Here is a 19,782-nt window from a genome sequence, read left to right as displayed (position 1 = left end):
TTCATTGGGCTTCTGCAGGACGAGACAGTCCTAGAAACGTATAAGCTTAAAGACGTGGAATGGGGAGACAGTGGGTCTACCGCCTCATCGAGCAGTTTGAGTTTTGGTAAAAGTTTTCGACCTATTATATGTTCATTTCTATTTTAGTTCTAAAGTAAAATTGTGTTAGGGGTGTCATCTTTTCAATGAGATGATTGGTCTCAGTACAAAATGATTACTACCGACACATTAAGAAAGTATTCTTCCTTGAGTGGTCCATCATCTCGATAGGTGGAACTTGACCTGCCTCTCTATGGATTGTCTTGTCTTTTTTCTTTTTTTTTTGACAATCCCTTTCTTATCCTAGGGCATGGGGACAACAAGACGGTAGGCGAGCCAACGGAAAAAACGAAAGGTTAGTGTTTTGCGTGGTGGTGCTTTGTTCCTTGACTCCCTGAAGAACATATGACGTAGGCTACTGTATGTTCTTCAAAAAATGCAGATTCGACCGGATACCTTTTAAAGGCTTATTACAGGTTTGTAGACTCAACTTTACCCCTCAAACCCATTTAAATGTATCTTCAGGAAATGGGGGCCGGTAAAGAAACAGAAGTGAATCAGAAGAAGAAGTGACCAATACGAAACCTTGCACGGTGGATGGGTCAGGTTAGCGGGCAGTTGCGTGCGGTGTCCCTTCATTTCGGTGGGGCAGAAACTACTGGCGTATGACCACACCCACAATTTATATATATTTTTAACATGTATATTTTGAGCTACATTAAAACATGTTAACTAAACTAATTGTGAGTAAGAATCAAAAATAAAATAATAGCCTAATGTTACTGCACGCTTTTGAAGTGCCATCCGCAACACTCGTCATATGATGTCGGGCTAATTAGAATAGCCTATATCTGCAAGGAAACACCAACTCTGCAAAGTCAAACACTTCAAAGGACAAATTCGACATTATAGGGATGTTATTTCTTCGATATTTTATTTTAACAATCGGAGCAACAATTTAACAACAGGCTTAGCGAGTGCATTGCAAATACATGAAAAGTCGAAATACAAGTCATCAATCAAGCAGACCTTCAATTTTGAACTTGGCCCGACGATGTGTGCAAATCTCTCAACACTTTTGAAATCAGGTAGGCCTATTTCTCAATAACAGCTGTTTAAATCAGGTATGAAATCAGTTATACAATTTTAATACCTGCTGAAATAAATAAATAGGCTTCATTGCCTTAACGATTCCAACCGAATATCCAAATATATGTTTTCTGTCGATAGACAACATAGGCAAGTGCAATGCAAATAAATTAATGAAAAGTAGGAATCAAAAGCCAGGCCTATACAGAACGAAAGTCGGCAACAAACAAACAAACATAAACAAACAACTTATGAGAAGTCATCAAGCAAGCTATCAGACCTTCATTCATACAGGAACTTGGCCCGACGCTCTTTCATGTGTGCAAATTTCTCAATGACAATTCTGTTGAAATCAGGTATGTAAGTCGCTTTTCGATGGACAGCATTGAGATCCTTATTCTCATACACTGTACTGACTGCGCGACTATGAAAGTTCCAGCGCGTCTGGGATGCGCGTGGCAACCTCCTTGCTACAATGCTGTCCAAAGTGGCAGTTCTCTTTGGGGAACGTGAGAAAAAGGAAGAAAAGCCGCTGATGTCAGAGAAGAAGCCACGCACAGGCGTAAATGAGGACACGGCCTGTTGCATAACCAAATTAAGTTGGTGTGCATATAGCAGTGTATGAAGTGGGCATTGGGATAAATGTCCTGAACCTTCCTCCTCACTCCACCTGTTGCTCCTCGCATCACACTCGCTCCATCATATGTTTGTGCTATCAGCCTGTCCCGGTCCACCTCATTCTCCGCTGAACAAACGACACCCAACTGTTGCAGAAGTACATTAGAGATGGCCTCTGTGGTCTTGCCTCCATCAATTTGTTTTGAAACTAAAGAATCTCTCCTGCAATGTGTTGGCTTCGTCTATGTTACGAAGCACAACAACGAATTGGCAATGGGTTGAAACATCAGTCATTTCTGCGGCCTGCACTGCCAGGAATTCTGTGTTTTTCAGATCCTTTATAATGCGTCCCTGAATTACATCAAGCATGCAATCGAGAAGCTCATTCTGAATGCGGTTGGACGTACCTTTGCACACCGTGGCCTCTCCAGATGTTCTCTCCTTGCGCTATCCAATGATGCTACTAAATCCACTAAGCCCAGGAAGACACCAGGGTTATCTGATGATTCAGACTCGTCATGTCCTCTGAGAGTCAGTTCGAATGCTCCAGAGAATTTTACAGTCAATGAGCTTTGACAGAATGTGTCGGTTATTGTCGACCTCCTTATTGTGATTCCTCACACTTGCATGATAGCCCTCGTCCAGCTGCGCGTCAATATTAGCTTGACCTAGCATGGCAAGTTTAATTGAATGTAAATGTGCTTTGCTTGACTCATGTTTCTTAGCTCGTTCTGAAAAGTTCTTCACGTCGCTCACACCCGTGGTCCATACATCTCCTTGACCTGGGCACACTTGCTCGGAAGAGTAGACATGGGAAACAAAAAACAGTGTTTATTTTTGAGCAACCACATAGCCATTTTTTCTTCTCATACCAAGCTCGGGAGAAAGTTCTGTTGTACGTTTTCCCTCTATCCGTCGTTTGTTGGCTAATACGAATAGCCGGTTTGTCTGGTCCAAGTTGTTTGATGGCTAATTTCTCTTCAAATTTTAACCTATCAAATGGTTTTTTTAATAGACTCAACAGAATTAATCGCAGGTGCAACACCACTCGCCATGTCCGCCGAAAGACGAAAGATACAGGCGGAGTAATTCGATTTTAAACAACAGCAGTCCTAGAATATGACCATGGGGCAGACTACTTTACGACCATTTGGGCGTCTTATAGCGCGGATTGCAATTCCGATTGCAGCCTGCAGGGTTATGCGAAAAACATACGGAGGGACGCGGTTGTTGATCTCCCCGGCCCCACATTGCATGACACGTTAAAACTCAACTAAGTCGCATTCACCACCATCAATTTGAAATCAACAGACCAAAAATAGTCGGAAAGCCTACAGAAACTATAGATAGTTAATGTGACAATCACATTATTTTAAATAAACTTGGAGCAATGATTTGCTGTCTCGCGCTGCTGGTAGGGTTTGCTGCCCGTGGGCAGCTTTCATTACACAGTAGCAGGAGTTGGTTGGGCTTGACGTGCCGAGACAGCTTGTACACTACCTAAAGCCTGTCTGGCCTCACGTGGTATGAGACTTTAATCTATTACCTGGAAGACAATAGGCGAGGGAAGAAGACTAACAAGTCAACTCCAAAACACTCCCCCTTAGATGGGGGTTGGGCGTGGGGCCAGCGATCCCACCCCGTAAAAACAGAATAGCTACCAAAACATCGACGAAACCCAAGAAATCCTTACCCCTTGGGAAAGAAGCCTCTACAGCACCTCAAGCTAAAGAGATGATGACGACGTGCCTGGAAAACCGAAAGGAGACAGCACGTCCGAAACTGCTTCTGACCTCAAGGCGACCCACAAACATAGCAACATGGAACGTGAGGACCATGTACGCTGGGGGAAAGGCAGCAATGATAGCGGAGGAAATGAGGAGATATAAAATATCTCTCCTTGGTCTGGGAGAAACCAGGTGGCTCCAGTCAGGGCAGGTCAAGCTGGCGAGTGGAGAGACCATCCTCTACTCTGGACATCCAGATGACTCTGCACCACACACTCAGGGAGTAGCATTCATGTTGTCCAAAGAAGCACAGAGGGCCCTGATCAGCTGGGAACCCATCAATTCAAGGATCATTACAGCCAAATTCCAAACCACACACAAGAAAATAAACCTCCAAGTGGTACAATGTTATGCCCCCACCAACGACACTGATGATGAAACCAAGGACCAATTTTACAACCAACTGCATCACATTCTACAGTCCAGGAAAGAAAAGGACATCATGATCTTGATGGGAGACATGAATGCAAAGATAGGTGGAAACAACAACGGCTACGAGCTAATAATGGGAAAAGAAGGACTAGGCACCATGAATGAGAATGGAGAGAGATTTGCAGAAGCCTGTGCAGACAACAACTTGGTCATCGGTGGGTCAGTGTTCCAACACAAGAACATCCATAAAATAACATGGGTGTCTGCTGACCACATCACAGAAAATCAAATTGACCACATCTGCATCAGCCAGAAGTTTAGGCACTCACTGCTGGACGTTAGAGCCAGAAGAGCAGCAGACGCAGGGTCTGACCATCACCTCCTCACAGCAAAGATTCAGCTGAAATTAAAAGCCATGAAACACGGAGAAGGAAGGGTCAAATTTAACATACAACAATTTCAGGATATAGGTACAACAGAACTCTACAAAATCGCACTGCACAACCGGTATCAAGCACTGGAAATAGAAATAGAAACCCCCAGGGAAGTGGATGAGATATGGAAAGGTCTGAAAAACATGTGGAAAGACACATGTGAGGAAGTAGTAGGGAGACGAAAGACAGACAACAAACCCTGGCTTTCCACAGACACCACCAGAAAAGTGAGCGAGAGGAGGGGGAAAAAGGAGGCATTAAACAGAAGCAAAACCAGAGCAACCAAGATGGCAGCACAGAGAGACTATGCAGCAGCAAACAAGGAAGTGAAGAAAAGTGTAAGGAGAGACAAGAAGAAATACATTGAGGATCTAGCACAACAGGCAGAAGAAGCAGCAGGAAAGAACAACCTGAAGGACCTATACCTAACCACTAAAAAGCTCACAGGCAGATTCAGACACACACAGGCACACATTAAAAATGCACAGGGTGTACTCCTCACAACCAAGGAAGACCAAGTGAAGAGATGGACAGAACACTTTAGAGCACTGCTCAATAGGCAGGCCCCACATCTGACAGCAGAAATCCCACCATCACCAAACTTGGTGAAGATAAACTGCAATCCCCCCACCAAGCCAGAAATCAAAAAAGCCATTAAGACATTGAGAGGAGGGAAAGCAGAGGGACCCGACGGTATTCCAGCAGAAGCCTTGAAAGCCGACATCGAAACCTCTACCAACATGCTCCACCACCTACTGAAAACCATCTGGGAGGAAGAATGTGTCCCATCAGACTGGAAAGATGGACACATTGTGAAAATCCCAAAGAAAGGAGACCTCAGGGACTGCAAGAACTACCGCGGAATTATGCTCCTATCAACTCCAGGGAAGGTGCTCAACCGGATCCTGCTGGAGAGGCTTCAGAAGGGGTTGGATGAGAAACTGAGGGAAAACCAGGCCGGCTTCAGGGAAAACAGATCCTGTGGAGACCAAACCGCCACCCTCAGGATTATCATTGAGCAGTCCATCGAATGGAACACTTCTGTCTATGTAAATTTCATAGATTTTGAAAAAGCCTTCGACAGTGTGGATAGGGAGATGCTGTGGAAACTGACGGCCCACTACGGGATCCCGGCAAAAATAACCCACATCATTAGGAGCACCTATGCATATCTGAGCCTTTTGAGGTCCTGACATGTGTGCGGCAAGGGTGCTTGCTCTCTCCACTTCTCTTCCTCCTCTGCGTAGACTGGATCATGATACAAGTAAAGTAACCTGCAATAGCCGAACTGGCATACAGTGGAGCCTGACAGAGCAGCTAGAAGATCTGGATTTTGCTGATGACCTGGCACTACTGGCTCACACACATCAACAGATGCAGGAAAAATCAGGCAAGCTAGAGGATACCGCTGCTCTGCTCGGGCTCAAAACTAACTCATCAAAAACCAAAGTAATGAGAATTAACAGCAACAACAACACTCCCATAACCATGAACCAAAACCAGCTAGAGGAAGTAGCCAGCTTCACATACCTGGGGACTATCATTTCTGTGGATGGTGGTACAGAGGAGGACGTCCGAGCCAGAATTGGAAAGGCAAGGGCAACATTCAACATGCTCAACAATATCTGGAAGATGAAAAACCTGTCACTCAAGACCAAACTACAAATCTTCAACTCAAACGTCAAGTCCACCCTTCTATATGGCTCTGAAACCTGGAAGACCCCCACTAACATACTCAATAAGCTGCAGACTTTCACCAACCGGTGCCTCAGACGCCTCCTGGGAATCTACTGGCCCAACACCATCTCAAACGCCAACCTGTGGGAACTCACCAAACAAGAAACAATAGAAACCCAAATCCGGAGGAGGAAATGGAAGTGGATAGGCCATACACTCAGAAGACAGAAGTCAATCACTAAGCAAGCCCTAACCTGGAACCCACAGGGCAAGAGGAGGAGAGGCAGACCGAGAACCACCTGGAGAAGAACCACAGAACAGGAAATGAAGAAAGAAGGGCTGTCCTGGCCTCAACTGGAGCGGAGGGCCCAAGACAGGAGAGGATGGAGGGGTTTTGTCGATGGCCTATGTTCCTTTGGGAACTTAAAGGCCTAACTAACTAACTAACTAATGATTTGCTGAATGATGACTGAGGAACTATTTTTTTGGGCGCATGCTTTTGCAGGGAGTTCGCCGCCCCACCTGCCCATATGGACGGCACGCGCCTGGACTAGACACTGCCTCTGCCTCGTATTGGAGAACATTATAATATATAATATCACGGCCAAAAGCTGTGTGCGCCTCCGGAATATTATGCACAGAATTGCAACCCTTTGGTTGCGACAGTTTTTAAGCACTCTCTACAAATTACGCGATTTTGTAATTCGTCAGACACCTTATATCCAAACCATTTCCATACTATGGAGCCGTTGGTCTTTCGCTGACAAACAAGCTCCTCGGAGCTGCTTGTGCAGGCGGACTCCATAGCCTTGTTCGAAATCGGTTAGGGTTCCCTATAACGTAGGCTATATAGTGCACTATATACCGGAGTGGGACTCATTTTCAGCCCTGGAGTTTCATGCCTCAGACCGGCCCACTTTAGATCACAACCTATCATATTAAAATAGGCCTAATGTAATTCTAACTTTACATGTTAAGCATACAATAGCGCACTGTTCTCTTAAGCCTTGTAATTCTGTGTATTTTTTCTAAAATAATTCCAATTCAGTGGAAGTAATGGTTGCTTCACAACGGGGATTTACTTCAACATGAGTGCACATCTCCACCATTATTCTTTGCAACACAACATCCTTTTCAACAAATTATAAAAATAATTAATAAAATATTAGGCTACATATTAAATTGAAAAAATAAAAAGGGTTGCGCTCTGTAATAACATAATCAGAACTTAGATTTCACAAATACAACATCAGCATGTCCTTTTCTGCAATATCAAATATCAAGCAAATTAGTGTTCAGATATCTAATCCTTAAAGTCATCTCTTGTTTATGAACATCTTCATGCACGGTATTTCGTGTTTTTTTTATCGCAACGTGATTCCCGGCCAAACGTTACCGATTGGTTATGGCAGATCCAGAGTGGCACTGGGCAGATCCAATAGTTTTAAACTTCAACAGACACCCGCCTTCAAGTGAGTTTGTCAATAGAGTGGCGAAGTCATGCCCCTTCCGGTAGAGCTCATGGGACCTATGAGATCGAAAAATATGAATGGGTTTCAATGGAGAGAAAATAATTATTTTCTGGTCCCAGTCTTTATATGCCCTGGATTACACATATGTTGTTTGTGGATTTAAATGATAATTTTTCATGCAAAGAAAACAAAAAATGTTCGTGAAGAAGTTTGATAATTTTAGGTTTTATGTGAGGCCGCTTTGTGAACTAGAGCTCTTCGATGCTCTCGACGCATATGATATATCCGAAACCACACCCGCACTTGGAATTCGGCACAGAGATGGCACATAGAGATGGCACACAAGCTAAAATCATTCAAATTAATGTGCTTGATTTTTATCTCAAATTATTGGATCACGTATACTCTCTTACGCTCCGCCTCCAACCACGAGATGGTTAGTTACACCTTTCCTGCTGTCGGCTCCCAGACCGAGGAGCACAGGTGAGACGTTCCCTCCAGGGCCAATGCTCTCTCGGGGGCAACACCCTTCACTTTGACCGACAGTGGGTCTGCTTATAGGTCGGAATATGGTTGGAATGAAGCGGCAACTGATTCTTGACAGGCTGGGTACTTTATTCTTACACACAACCGGACTCGTTCATTACTTCATTAACGCTATCGCTCGCTCTCCTCGCTTGTCCACCCACTCGCTGACGTCACACACACACACACACACACACACACACACACACACACACACACACACACACACACACACACACACACTGCCAGTGATATGCGCACAATATTTCCCCGTGCTCATGAGATACTTTCTCGTGCGCGAGCGACATATTTTCTCGTGCGCACAAGTTACTTTTTTCGTGCTCACGAGATACTTTCGCGTGCGCACCAGATACTTCCTCGTGAGCACCAGATACTTTCTCGTGCTCACGAGAAACGTTACATTTTTATTTACCTAAGTCTTCTCCAGCCTTGAAACTACTGTGAGTCTGTATAGGAGGATGTGGCTCCCCTGAAGAATCCCACGGTCTCCTTTTCCAGACTTTCTGCCTAGGGTTAGGAGCTCCACTCACTTAAAGTGGCAGGCCGCCGTCTGGAGCGTGGTCTGACGATACATATGAACTGCCACTATTCCAACCGTATCAATAACGGAAGGGGAATCACAAGAGCACTGTTCTCTACAGAAAACTGACCTTTTAACTATGTGGCCATCTCCTCTCCTGAACTGTCATATTAATAAATACATAAAATTGACCATAGTTTTGTTATCGGGGAGATAAAAAAGCCCCCCCAGTAACACACTGTTAAAACCTGGCCTGATGATTCCGCACAGCAGCTGCAGGACTGTTTTGGAAATACCAACTGGGACATTTTCAAAAATCAGGACTTGGAAGGGTACACCTCCACCGTACTCTGCTACATCAAGCATTGTGTTGACACTGTCACTGTGGACAAGCGCATCCGGGTGTATCAAAACCAAAAACCCTGGATGACAAAAGACGTCCAGACCCTGCTGAAGGAGAGGGACACCGCCTTCAAGTCTGGAGATGAGGCACATTACAGCGCTGCCAGAACCTGCCTGAAGAGAGGCATCAGGGAGGCCAAGACAGCATATAAGATTGAGGACCACTTCAGCAGCAACAACTCACGGCAGGTGTGGCAGGGGGTCCAACAGATCACAAACTACAAGTCCAGCAACCTCACAGTAACCAACGGTGTTGCCTCGCTATCTGAGGAACTGAACTGCCTCTTTGCCCGCTTGGAGGCTTAGACACTGGAGGTGGCAACATCACATCCACCAGCCCCAAGCAACAACATCTTCACAGTGCAGGCACATGAGGTGAGGCGCACACTACGGGCAATCCTAGGAAAGCTGCTGGACTGGATGGTGTGACGAGTGCTGAGAGACTGCGCTGACCCACTGGCTGATGTCTTCACTGAAATAATCAACCAGTCCCTGTCCCAGTGCAAGATCCCACCCTGCCTGAAGTCCTCCACAATCATTCCTCTACCAAAAAAGACTACTGTCAGCAGCCTCAACGACTACCGGCCGGTGGCCCTTACACCAGTCATCATGAAGTGTTTCGAGAAACTAGTCCGGAGCCACATCACAACAAGCCTGCCAACCACTTCTGCCAACCAAGAGCAGACCCAGGGGAACCACGGGATGGGCGGCTGCCATCAGCCCTAACAGGCGCATGGTGGACAGCGCGGTCACGTTTCTGAGAACGCGAAAGTGAGAGAGCGCCAACAGGATGGCGTCTTGCCGAGCAGGCGAGAGCATCGCTGTCATGGCGGCTGAGTCTAGGCAAAGCCCCAAGTTGACTTTCTGCCGGCCGGGAAGCGGGAAGCTTTAGCCGAATGGCAGGCACTGGTACACGTACGCCACCCCCATAAAGGCAAAACGGAGAAACCTCCTGTGCGCCTGCCGAACAGGGACGTGGAAGTAGGCATCCTTGAGATCCAGGGATGTGAACCAGTCGCCCTCTCTCACACATCGGAGCAGCGTTCTGATAGTGAGCATTCTCAATTTCCTCACGGCAACGATCTGTTGAACACACAGATCCAGAATAGGTCTCTTCTCCCCTGACTTTCTGCAAACCAGGAAGTAGTGGGAGTAAAACCCTCGATGTGACTCGTGGGGGGGAACGACAGTGATGGCCCCCTTCTCCAGTAGACGGGCCACCTCTGCTGCCAGAGCCGTGCTTGCCGCCGGATCCCGTCCCCCAACCCCATAAAGGGTGGGGGACGGCGCTTGAACTGTATGGGATGGCCCCAACTCAACGTGTTGTCCAACCACGATGGTAGAACGCACCGCTCTAGCCAACACGCATAGCGGTCGGAGAGAGGGCCAGCTGACAGCTGAGGAACGCTGTCCAGGAATATTCCCGTATTCCTCGGCCCCTACCGCCTCCACACAGTGTGTGGACCAAGGGGGGCATCCCATGAAAGGGAGGAGGCTCAGCGAGCGTGGAAGACGTCACAGAGCTAGTCGCTGTACAAACAGCGAGCTGTCTACACGCCACGCTCGTGTCCGCTGAACAGGCAACGAGCCGTCTAGCCGTAGCACTCATGACCGTGTGCTGTCCGCTGGCTGTAACCACAGCGCGCAGACCCGTCTTCTTGCCTTCCACAGACTGTAGAAGGGAGGTAGAGGGGATAATGTGGGAAACTAGGAAACGAATACAAGCGTCCGTATCCACGGGCTCGTTTAATGAGTCTCCAGCCCGCCCACGAAGCTCAAAGGGACGCCACTTCTTAGAAGCAGGTGAACCAGAGGTTATGTAAACACGCTGTCCGGCCGCCACCCTACAGCCATCTGTCTGAGGGGGGGGGGGAAAAGGTCATCTAAAGGAATATTGCTCTTTAGGGAGTATTTACTGCCGTTCGGGCTTTCTTTTCTTTATTGTTGTTTAAAAAGTGAGAGCAAGAACTTCTGTCCCCGCTGTGCTGCTCTCCACGGCTGCGGCGGCGGCTGCTGCTGCTGCGACTGCTGCTGCGGCATCAGGGTTGGAGGCGGAGGCGGCCCCCTGGAGCGCTGGAACCGGCCTGGACCCCGCTTCCTCCCGGCCTGCTGGTGGGAGGAGCTCGTGAGAATCGCCCCGAACCGGGAACGATTCTCACTGACGACCTACTTGTGAGCGAGCACCTCCAAGAACCGGGGCCCAAAAAGTCCATCCGGGGCTAATGGGCCCTGGACGAGGATGGCCCGCTCTTGCTCCCGAACCGTGGTGTGAGAGAGCCATATGGCCCTCTGGATCATTGTGGCCCACGCCATATGCCGGCCGGCCGAAACGGCTACCGGCTGGCACAGCTGAAGGATGGCGCTGGAGAAGCGGGAAACCGCCAGCCGCAGACTGCGAGGCACAGATGAACACCCTGTCTGTCAGGCCGGCAATCTGCTTCTGGAGGCGGTCGGGGGGCAAGCGGCTTCTCGTTAGGACGCCATCCGGCGCCCGGACAGAGAAGCACTGCCAGGGAAGGCTCCAGGCGAGGGATACCCCTCGCCTGAGTATCAGCCCACCCTTGGCCGCCGCCTCACCCATGATCTTGCCGAAGAGATCGGTCATCCTGCGCGGTCTCTCCCTTGGGACGATAGTGGCTTCGGTGGAAGCGCCGGAGCGGGAAAACTCGGACGCAGAGCCAGGAAAGGCGTCGTCCAAGGAGGCGACGTCGTCAACTTCGAAGCGCTCGTCGGCGTCCTGGGCGTCCGGAACTTCGGCCCCGAAGCTGTCGATGGCTTCAGCGAGATCCACCGACGGGGAGAAAAAGAGATGCCTGGAGAGGAGCCCCTCTTCAGGCAGCGCGGGGCAGGGGGCGCAGGAGGCGGGGGCAACCAAGGCAGCCGCGGCGTGTTCAGCGCCGAGGCACCTAAAACACACCCGGTGCCCGTCACCCGGAGCCAGGGAGGCGGGACAGGAGGCGCACTGAGGCCCTGAAAAGGGCCCGCTAGCTCTTACAGGAGCGCTCTCCAGTGGCCCTGAAAAGGGCCGTTGGTCCGTGGCCTCGCCCACGCCGCTGCCACCGGTCATCTTAATGGAAGTCATATCTTCGTTTTCCGTTGATCAGTACAAAGGCTGAAAGAAAAGGGAGGATGGGCAGCGGTTTGTGCCGCCTTATATACACGGTGCCGTGGGAACGTTGATTGGTGCATAGTTGAAAACGGCGTAGCCTACATGAAAAAGAACCTCTTCAACTGTGTGTGTGTGTGTGTGTGTGTGTGTGTGTGTGTGTGTGTGTGTGTGTGTGTGTGTGTGACGTTTGATTTGGGGACTAAAATAAGAGCCAGTGCTGAAGAAAGCCCCGCCCCTATCGGAGGCATAGTTGCGTCTAGGATCATGACGTGAATCCCTTGATAAGGCGGTCGCTGGGGTTGGCGGTGGGCGGGCTGTGAATACCTCGGGGGCTGCTTGCAGTCCTAGTTATTATTATTATTATTATTATTATTATCATTACTATAAACGCCGGGAGCGAGGAAGCAAAGAGGGAGAGGGCGGTTCTTAGTTGTTTAGTTTCATAACCTTGCACTCTTCTGCTCTTTCTACTCTCTCTTTAGAACTGTCAAATCTAAGAACAGCTGGTATTAAGATAAATCTACACCAACAATACATTCTGATTCCTTGGGCCCTATCTTGCATCCGGCGCAAGTGACTTAGTCACTGACGCATGTGTCGTTGCTAGTTTACAACTGGCGCAGAGCGTTCTTTTCCCACCACCGCCACTCGCCGGTAAATTAGGGATTGATCATGCGCCCCAAGGGGCAGTTCGGCGGAAGGAGGAGGCGTGTTCTGGCGCAAACGGTATTTTGCCATTTCTGAATACCATTGCGCTACTGACCAGGAAATACCTGGTTTAAAGTCAGTGGCGCGTTGTTCAGATGCTATTTTAAGGGCGCATGCATACATGCGCATGCGATGCATACGGATTGCTTGTGCACCTCGCGCATACACTTTGCTTCTCCCATCTACCTAGCCGCACATTCTTGGTAAATTATTTGGGAAAGAACAGCTGATGCATCAGTAATAAGTTGTACTTTTAAATCAATGCATCTGCAAACACCGTACAGCAAACACATATTTTCTTGACATCGTGTAGGCCTACATGCCCATAACTTTTAGGATTGATGAGTATTTGATCATGAAAAACATTGTTTTACCGCGAGTGAGTGTTAAAAAGAATGAATGAATGCGGGCGCGCGTGTGTGCTCTGTTTAAACACACGCAAACTAAACACGTAACGCATAATACAATCAATGGCAATGTCTATTACCGCGGGGACACATGCATATTAGGATAGCATACAATACTGATAAGAAACAATGTTTATAATGTATTGCGTATATCATTAAATAGAACCACAGTTACCGCATATCATATGTTATATCATATACGTTTTCTTTGCCGAAATGTATTTGAGGACTCAGTATTTCTGAAGTTGTGGAAGAAAACCCCTTATTCCATGTGTGAATTAGGCCATATTATTTGGCAATAAACTGAGCCATTTGCAGTTTGAAATTCATGTGCATCTGTCTCATCGGAGACTGCAGACGCGCTGTCAAAATATCAACTCGTCCGATTCAAATGCGCTCATGGCTCTTAAAGGGGATGGGAGCTGGCACTCTCATTGGTTTGTTGGACGTTACGCCCAAACCACACCTAAGGGTAACTAGGCTGCTTCAGACCAACCCTTTTGACACTTGCGCCGCGACGCAAGTGTCATTTATCCGCCTGTAAAATAGCGATAGCGCCGTAGAACCGCCCACAAAGCTACTTGCGCTTTGCGCTTCCCACTTGCGTTTCAGACCGTTAAAATAGGGCCCCTTGTCTTACAAAAGAACATCAAATATTAAGATAACTGCACCAGACAGCCAATTGTATAATGTCACCCAAAATCTTAAATATTTTCCACTCTATGTACTTCATGTAGGCTGTGAATTAAGATGAACACACAGAAGTTTAGTGGATGTTCAGAAATCAGTTTGGTTTTTGTAGCATCTTGAACCAACACTACCACCACTAGGGGTCATCTGAGAATAGTTGTAACGTTTTGTTTTAATATTATTTTCCATTTCTCTTGATTTGTCTTTCAGAACTTGGAAGGATTGGCTCTGAATTAATCGACTGGTTGTCGGACTACGATGTCCTCGATCTCCTCTATTACCTTATGAAGATGGATGTGTTGAATGACCAGGAGATGAAGACTGTAGAGGGGAAGATGACCAGTAAAGACAGAGCACGTTGTCTCATTGATACGGTGATGAAGAAAGGGGAGAGAGGAAGTCGCCTGATGGTTGATTATCTGAAGGAGAGGCACCCTGACCTATGCTGGACCCTGGGTCTGACCCCAACTTCTGCCTGGATCAGTGAGTTTAACATGTTAATGAAGTTCCCTCATTGTGTGTGTAAAGTTCTTTCAGCAACTACTTTGCTGAAGTTTCGGTGTCAATCAAAGTAATTGCTGTTAAGAATAATGCACCTCTTCACCTGCAGGGGCCAGAATCACACATAAACAGCATCTTCTTTGAAGTGTGTGTGTGTGTGTGTGTGTGTGTGTGTGTGTGTGTGTGTGTGTGTGTGTGTGTGTGTGTGTGTGTGTGTGTGTGTGTGTGTGTGTGTGTGTGTGTGTGTGTGTGTGTGTGTGTGTGACGTTTGATTTGGGGACTAACATAAGAGCCAGTGCTGAAGAAAGCCCCGCCCCTATCGGAGGCATAGTTGCGTCTAGGATCATGACGTGAATCCCTTGATAAGGCGGTCGCTGGGGTTGGCACTGGGCGGGCTGTGAATACCTCGGGGGCTGCTTGCAGTCCTAGTTGTTATTATTATTATTATTATTATTATTATCATTTTTATTATTATTATTATTTTTTTATTATTATCATTATAAACGCCGGGATGGGGGAGCAAAGAGGGAGAGGGCGGTTCTTAGTTTAGTTTCATAACCTTGCTCTCTTCTGCTCTTTCTACTCTCTCTTTAGAACTGTCAAATCTAAGAACAGCTGGTATTAAGATAAATCTACACTAACAATACATTCCGATTCATTGTCTTACAAAAGAATATCAAATATTACAATCACTGCACCAGACAGCCAATTGTATAATGTCTCCCAAAATCTTAGATATTGTCCACTATATGTACTTCATGTAGGCTGTGAATTAAGATGAACACACAGAAGTTTAGGTGATGTTGAGAAATCAGTTTGGTTTTTGTAGCATCTTGAACCAACACTACCACCACTAGTGGTCATCTGAGAATAGTTGTTACGTTTTGTTTTAATATTATTTTCCATTTCTCTTGATTTGTCTTTCAGAACTTGGAAAGATTCGCTCTGAATTAATCGACAGGTTGTCTAACGACGATGTCATCCATCTCCTCTATTACCTTATGAAGATGGATGTGTTGAATGACGACGAGATGAAGACTGTAGAGGAGAAGATGACCAGTAAAGACAGAGCACGTTGTCTCATTGATACGGTGATGAGGAAAGGGGAGAGAGAAAGTCGCCTGATGGTTGATTATCTGACGGAGAGGCGCCCTGACCTATGCTCAACCCTGGGTCTGACCCCAACTTCTGCTCGGATCAGTGAGTTTAACATGTTAATGAAGTTCCCTCATTATGTGTGTAAAGTTCTTTCAGCAACTACTTTGCTGAAGTTTCGGTGTCAATCAAAGTAATTGCTGTTAAGAATAATGCACCTTTTCACCTGTAGGGGCCCAGAATCACACATAAACAGCATCTTCTTTGAAGTGTGTGTGTGTGTGTGTGTGTGTGTGTGTGTGTGTGTGTGTGTGTGTGTGTGTGTGTGTGTGTGTGTGACGTTTGATTTGGGGACTAAATAAGAGCCAGTGCTGAAGAAAGCCCCGCCCCTATCGGAGGCATAGTTGCGTCTAGGATCATGACGTGAATCCCTTGATAAGGCGGTCGCTGGGGTTGGCGGTGGGCGGGCTGTGAATACCTCGGGGGCTGCTTGCAGTCCTAGTTGTTATTATTATTATTATTATTATTATTATTATTATTATTATTATTATTACTATAAACGCCGGGAGCGAGGAAGCAAAGAGCGAGAGGGCGGTTCTTAGTTGTTTAGTTTCATAACCTTGCTCTCTTCTGCTTTTTCTACTCTCTCTTTAGAACTGTCAAATCTAAGAACAGCTGGTATTAAGATAAATCTACATTAACAATACATTCTGATTCCTTGTTTTACAAAAGAACATCAAATATTACGATAACTGCACCAGACAGCCAATTGTATAATGTCTCCCAAAACCTTAAATATTGTCCACTATATGTACTTCATGTAGGCTGTGAATTAAGTGTTGCGGATGGCACTTCAAAAGCGCGCAGTAACATTAGGCTATTCGTTTATTCTTAATTCTTACTCACAATAGCATGTTTAATGTAGCTCAAAATATACATGTTAAAAATATAGATAAATTGTGGGTGTGGTCATGCGCCAGTAGTTTCTGTCCCACCGAATGAAGGGCAACCGCACGCTACTGGTCATCTCCTTGGTCTCTCTGGTACAACTGGGAAAAACCATGACCCTACCCAGTGCCTGTAATACCTAATCCCTCCTACCTCTATGTATAGGTCAGACACCCGGTGCGCCACAGCTGCCCAACTATTTTTAATTCACTTTGATTTATAATACAAACAAGTAAATACATATAAAATAATCATATTATTTAAGCAAATATATATATCAAGCAAACAAACTAAATGTTTTATGATTAAATCTTAGAACTGAATAGCTCCAACACTGTTTATAATAAAACCCTCCGATATGCATCATAGTTTGTCCTGCAATATTCAACTCATATAAAACATAATAAAATTCAATCTTCAAACAATCACTAAAAAACGAACTGGAATGCGATACCAGTAGAGCATAACTGAGCTACCGTCGGCTTCTACTTTTTCCAGACAGCATCACTGAAACCCGCTCCACAGGGCCTGATCTGTCCGATAAGCAGCTCCTGGAGGTGGTCAAAACGCTGGGACAGGAGTGGGAGCAGGTGGCCATCCACCTGGAGATGGACGACATCAAGGCAGACGGACAGACGGATGTGGCCATGCAGAAGCTGAAGATGTTGGCACAGTGGAGGCACCGAAGACTACCAGGAAAGGCCACAGCTCAGGACCTGCTGAGAGGTCTGAAGTACCTGGAGGACCTACCGGTCGGGACTCTTCAGTTATTGTCAGGTATCGTAATTCACCTAAACACACGCGGGCGGGCGTCATAGTGGGGGGAAAGGAGGACTGGGTACCCAGGGCCCCAATGGGGTAATTAATTACTTAACTGACTTTAAATCGGCTGAATAAAATATTCAAGTGACTGAACTTTGTTTATAAATAAATAGTGGAGGCTCACTGTCACGAGGATTCCCCAAACAGTAACGCTGAGTGACTCAAACTGGAGCGCTAATTTGAAAATGATCACAATGTAGCCTGTTTTGGTGGATTACAGCTGAAGTGTTTTCATTAAATTTCATGATCAATTCCATGAAACGTGACAAACATGATACATGATACAGTCATGTTACATGTGTGCCTAATGTAGGCTGTAAGTTTACATGAAAAACCTGTCCAGGGCCCCGTTTCCCGAAAGCGTCGTTAGCCTAAGTGGATCGTGAAGTGCGTCGAAAGGGCATCGTAGAGTTTTCACCGCGTTTCCCGAAAGCATCGTGGGGAACGAACGTCTTGAAAACGCTCGTAGCTAACGAGTACTCCAGGGGTGCTCGTAGGTACTCGTAGGACGCTAAGAGCATCGTCAGCTATAGCCTCAGTGGCGACACCATCGGACATTCCGTCTATTGGATGCGTTTTATTAAAACGCATTGCGCCTTTATGTTCTTAGTTTGGTAATTAATAAAGATTATGAATTAATTTATTAACAAAGATGTTAAAATGGCCAAAATAAAACGGGACAGTCCAGAAAATGTTTGCGCAGGCAGGGCACTCAAAATGTGTGAGAGAAAGTGGGGGGATTTGTGCAGACTGACATAGGCTACTCATAAAACGTAGCATAAAATAATGTAAAAAATAAAATAAAATTAAAAAAAATAAAATAAATTAAAAATAAAGAAATAGAATAAATTATAAAAACCAAGCAAAGGAGCAGGCAAAAGGCTGGGATATGGTGGGGATTGGTCACGTTGACGGGAATGTTTAGTGACATGTGGGAGGGTGGAGGGGGTTAAAAAAAAGTCTCAATCACTCTTCGACGCGCATGAAAACCAGCCGCGTAGTTATGAGGGAGGCCGTCCTCACACCGATCTTCCTCGTCGTCATCGTCCTCAGCGTCCTCCGGTTCAAGCAATGCCACCCCAGCCTTAGCTGCAATGTTGTGCAACATAGCCGTCACACATATCACGGCGCATGACTTGGCCGGCGAAAACTGGAGCCCTCCGCCTGACCTGTGAAGGCATCTAAAGCGCAACTTCCACCTCCCGATCGTGCGCTCAACGATGCACCGGGCCAGACGGTGGGCTTCGTTGTATTCCTCATCAATACATACCTTACCCTATTTCCGGAGGGGCTTTTATAGCCAATCAAATTATCAATCAAGGAAACCCTTATGCGGAATCAGATTAAGTCGGCTCTCTTTGCTGCGCAAAGCATGTTTCAGAAATCAGCCCATTAAGATAAATGTAGTTGTCACACAAGCTATTTTTAATTTTTTGTCATATGGAATTATTTCAGGGGGGAAAATGCCGTGAAACGCACAGTGCATTCAGGATTAGGACTGATATATGTCGGTTTCAGCCTAATCAATTGTGTTTTAATGTCTTTAGCATTCATATAATTGCAGTCTATTTTTTTCGTAGGCTACTCTGCTGTTGTCCTTGATGGGAAATATTTTAACCCTTTTTAACACAATTTTCCTGCGACATTCCTGCGTCTCCCCCTCCTACGGAGCCCATTTCAGCACCGTGTCAGGAGACAGTTACAATCCTACGACGTCGTGAGTGCAGCGAATGCGCGTTCACGTTAAGAGGAGTTTCGGGAAACGCTCCAAAGAAATTATCGATGGATCGCAAGATCCATCGGGAGAATGATCGTACGAGCGAAGATCCATCGTTATCGGGAAACGGGGCCCAGGTCATGTGGAGAATTAATTTGGGTTATTTGTGCAGAGTACTGAAAGTATATTTTAGTATTTTTCAGAATATATATATATTTTTAATGCAATTGATTTGAGGTCGGTAGACAGCGGAATTGAGAGTAAGGCTGACTCTGAGCTTGCTGAGTTCAAGTCTTCTAGTTTTAGTATTTAGTCTACCTGCATAACCCTCTATGTCATGGTTCGCTCACCAGATAGAAAGTATATCATATAACAACAATAACATAACTGCTATGTAATGAATAAGTCTGATATATTCATGGTATGATCAACCCTGCCTATCCATCAGAAGCCTCCTACAACATGGTGAAAGGGGATCTAAACATTAGAATTAGAATTAGAATAATCTTTATTGTCATTGTACAAGACAACGAAATTTTGTTTGGAGCAGTCCTCCTCCAGTTGCACAGTTCTATAAATAAAATAAATAAATAAATAAATCAGTATCAACAATATATATATATATATACATATACACACATACACGTACACACACATACATACATGTATATATACATATATATATATATATACACATATAAATAAAATACGTATATAAATAAAATGTTTTAAAAAGTCCAAGTCCTGAAGTGCAATAGTGCAATCATGTGTGTATGAGATGAGATGGGCTTAAACACTACAAGAAACATGTTGCTGCTTCTGTGGGCTT

General features: G+C 46.0%; 1 protein-coding gene across 1 annotated transcript in view; it reads left to right on the top strand.

Moving 5' to 3' along the window:
- LOC130406722 (uncharacterized) overlaps positions 1-19,782 on the top strand; it is a 132,054-nt gene that overhangs the window by 61,572 nt on the left and 50,700 nt on the right. The window contains exons 13-15 of the mRNA XM_056612409.1: positions 14,081-14,353; positions 15,299-15,571; positions 16,913-17,191. Of these exons, the coding sequence (XP_056468384.1) occupies positions 14,081-14,353; positions 15,299-15,571; positions 16,913-17,191 (825 nt within the window). The remainder of the gene's footprint in view (positions 1-14,080; positions 14,354-15,298; positions 15,572-16,912; positions 17,192-19,782) is intronic.

The sequence above is a fragment of the Gadus chalcogrammus genome, chromosome 16 (genome assembly GCF_026213295.1).
Source record: "Gadus chalcogrammus isolate NIFS_2021 chromosome 16, NIFS_Gcha_1.0, whole genome shotgun sequence".
In the NCBI taxonomy this organism is placed as follows: Eukaryota; Metazoa; Chordata; class Actinopteri; order Gadiformes; family Gadidae; genus Gadus; species Gadus chalcogrammus.
The sequence above is the reverse complement of the archived record's forward strand: the minus strand, read 5'-3'. Positions and strand labels throughout refer to the sequence as shown.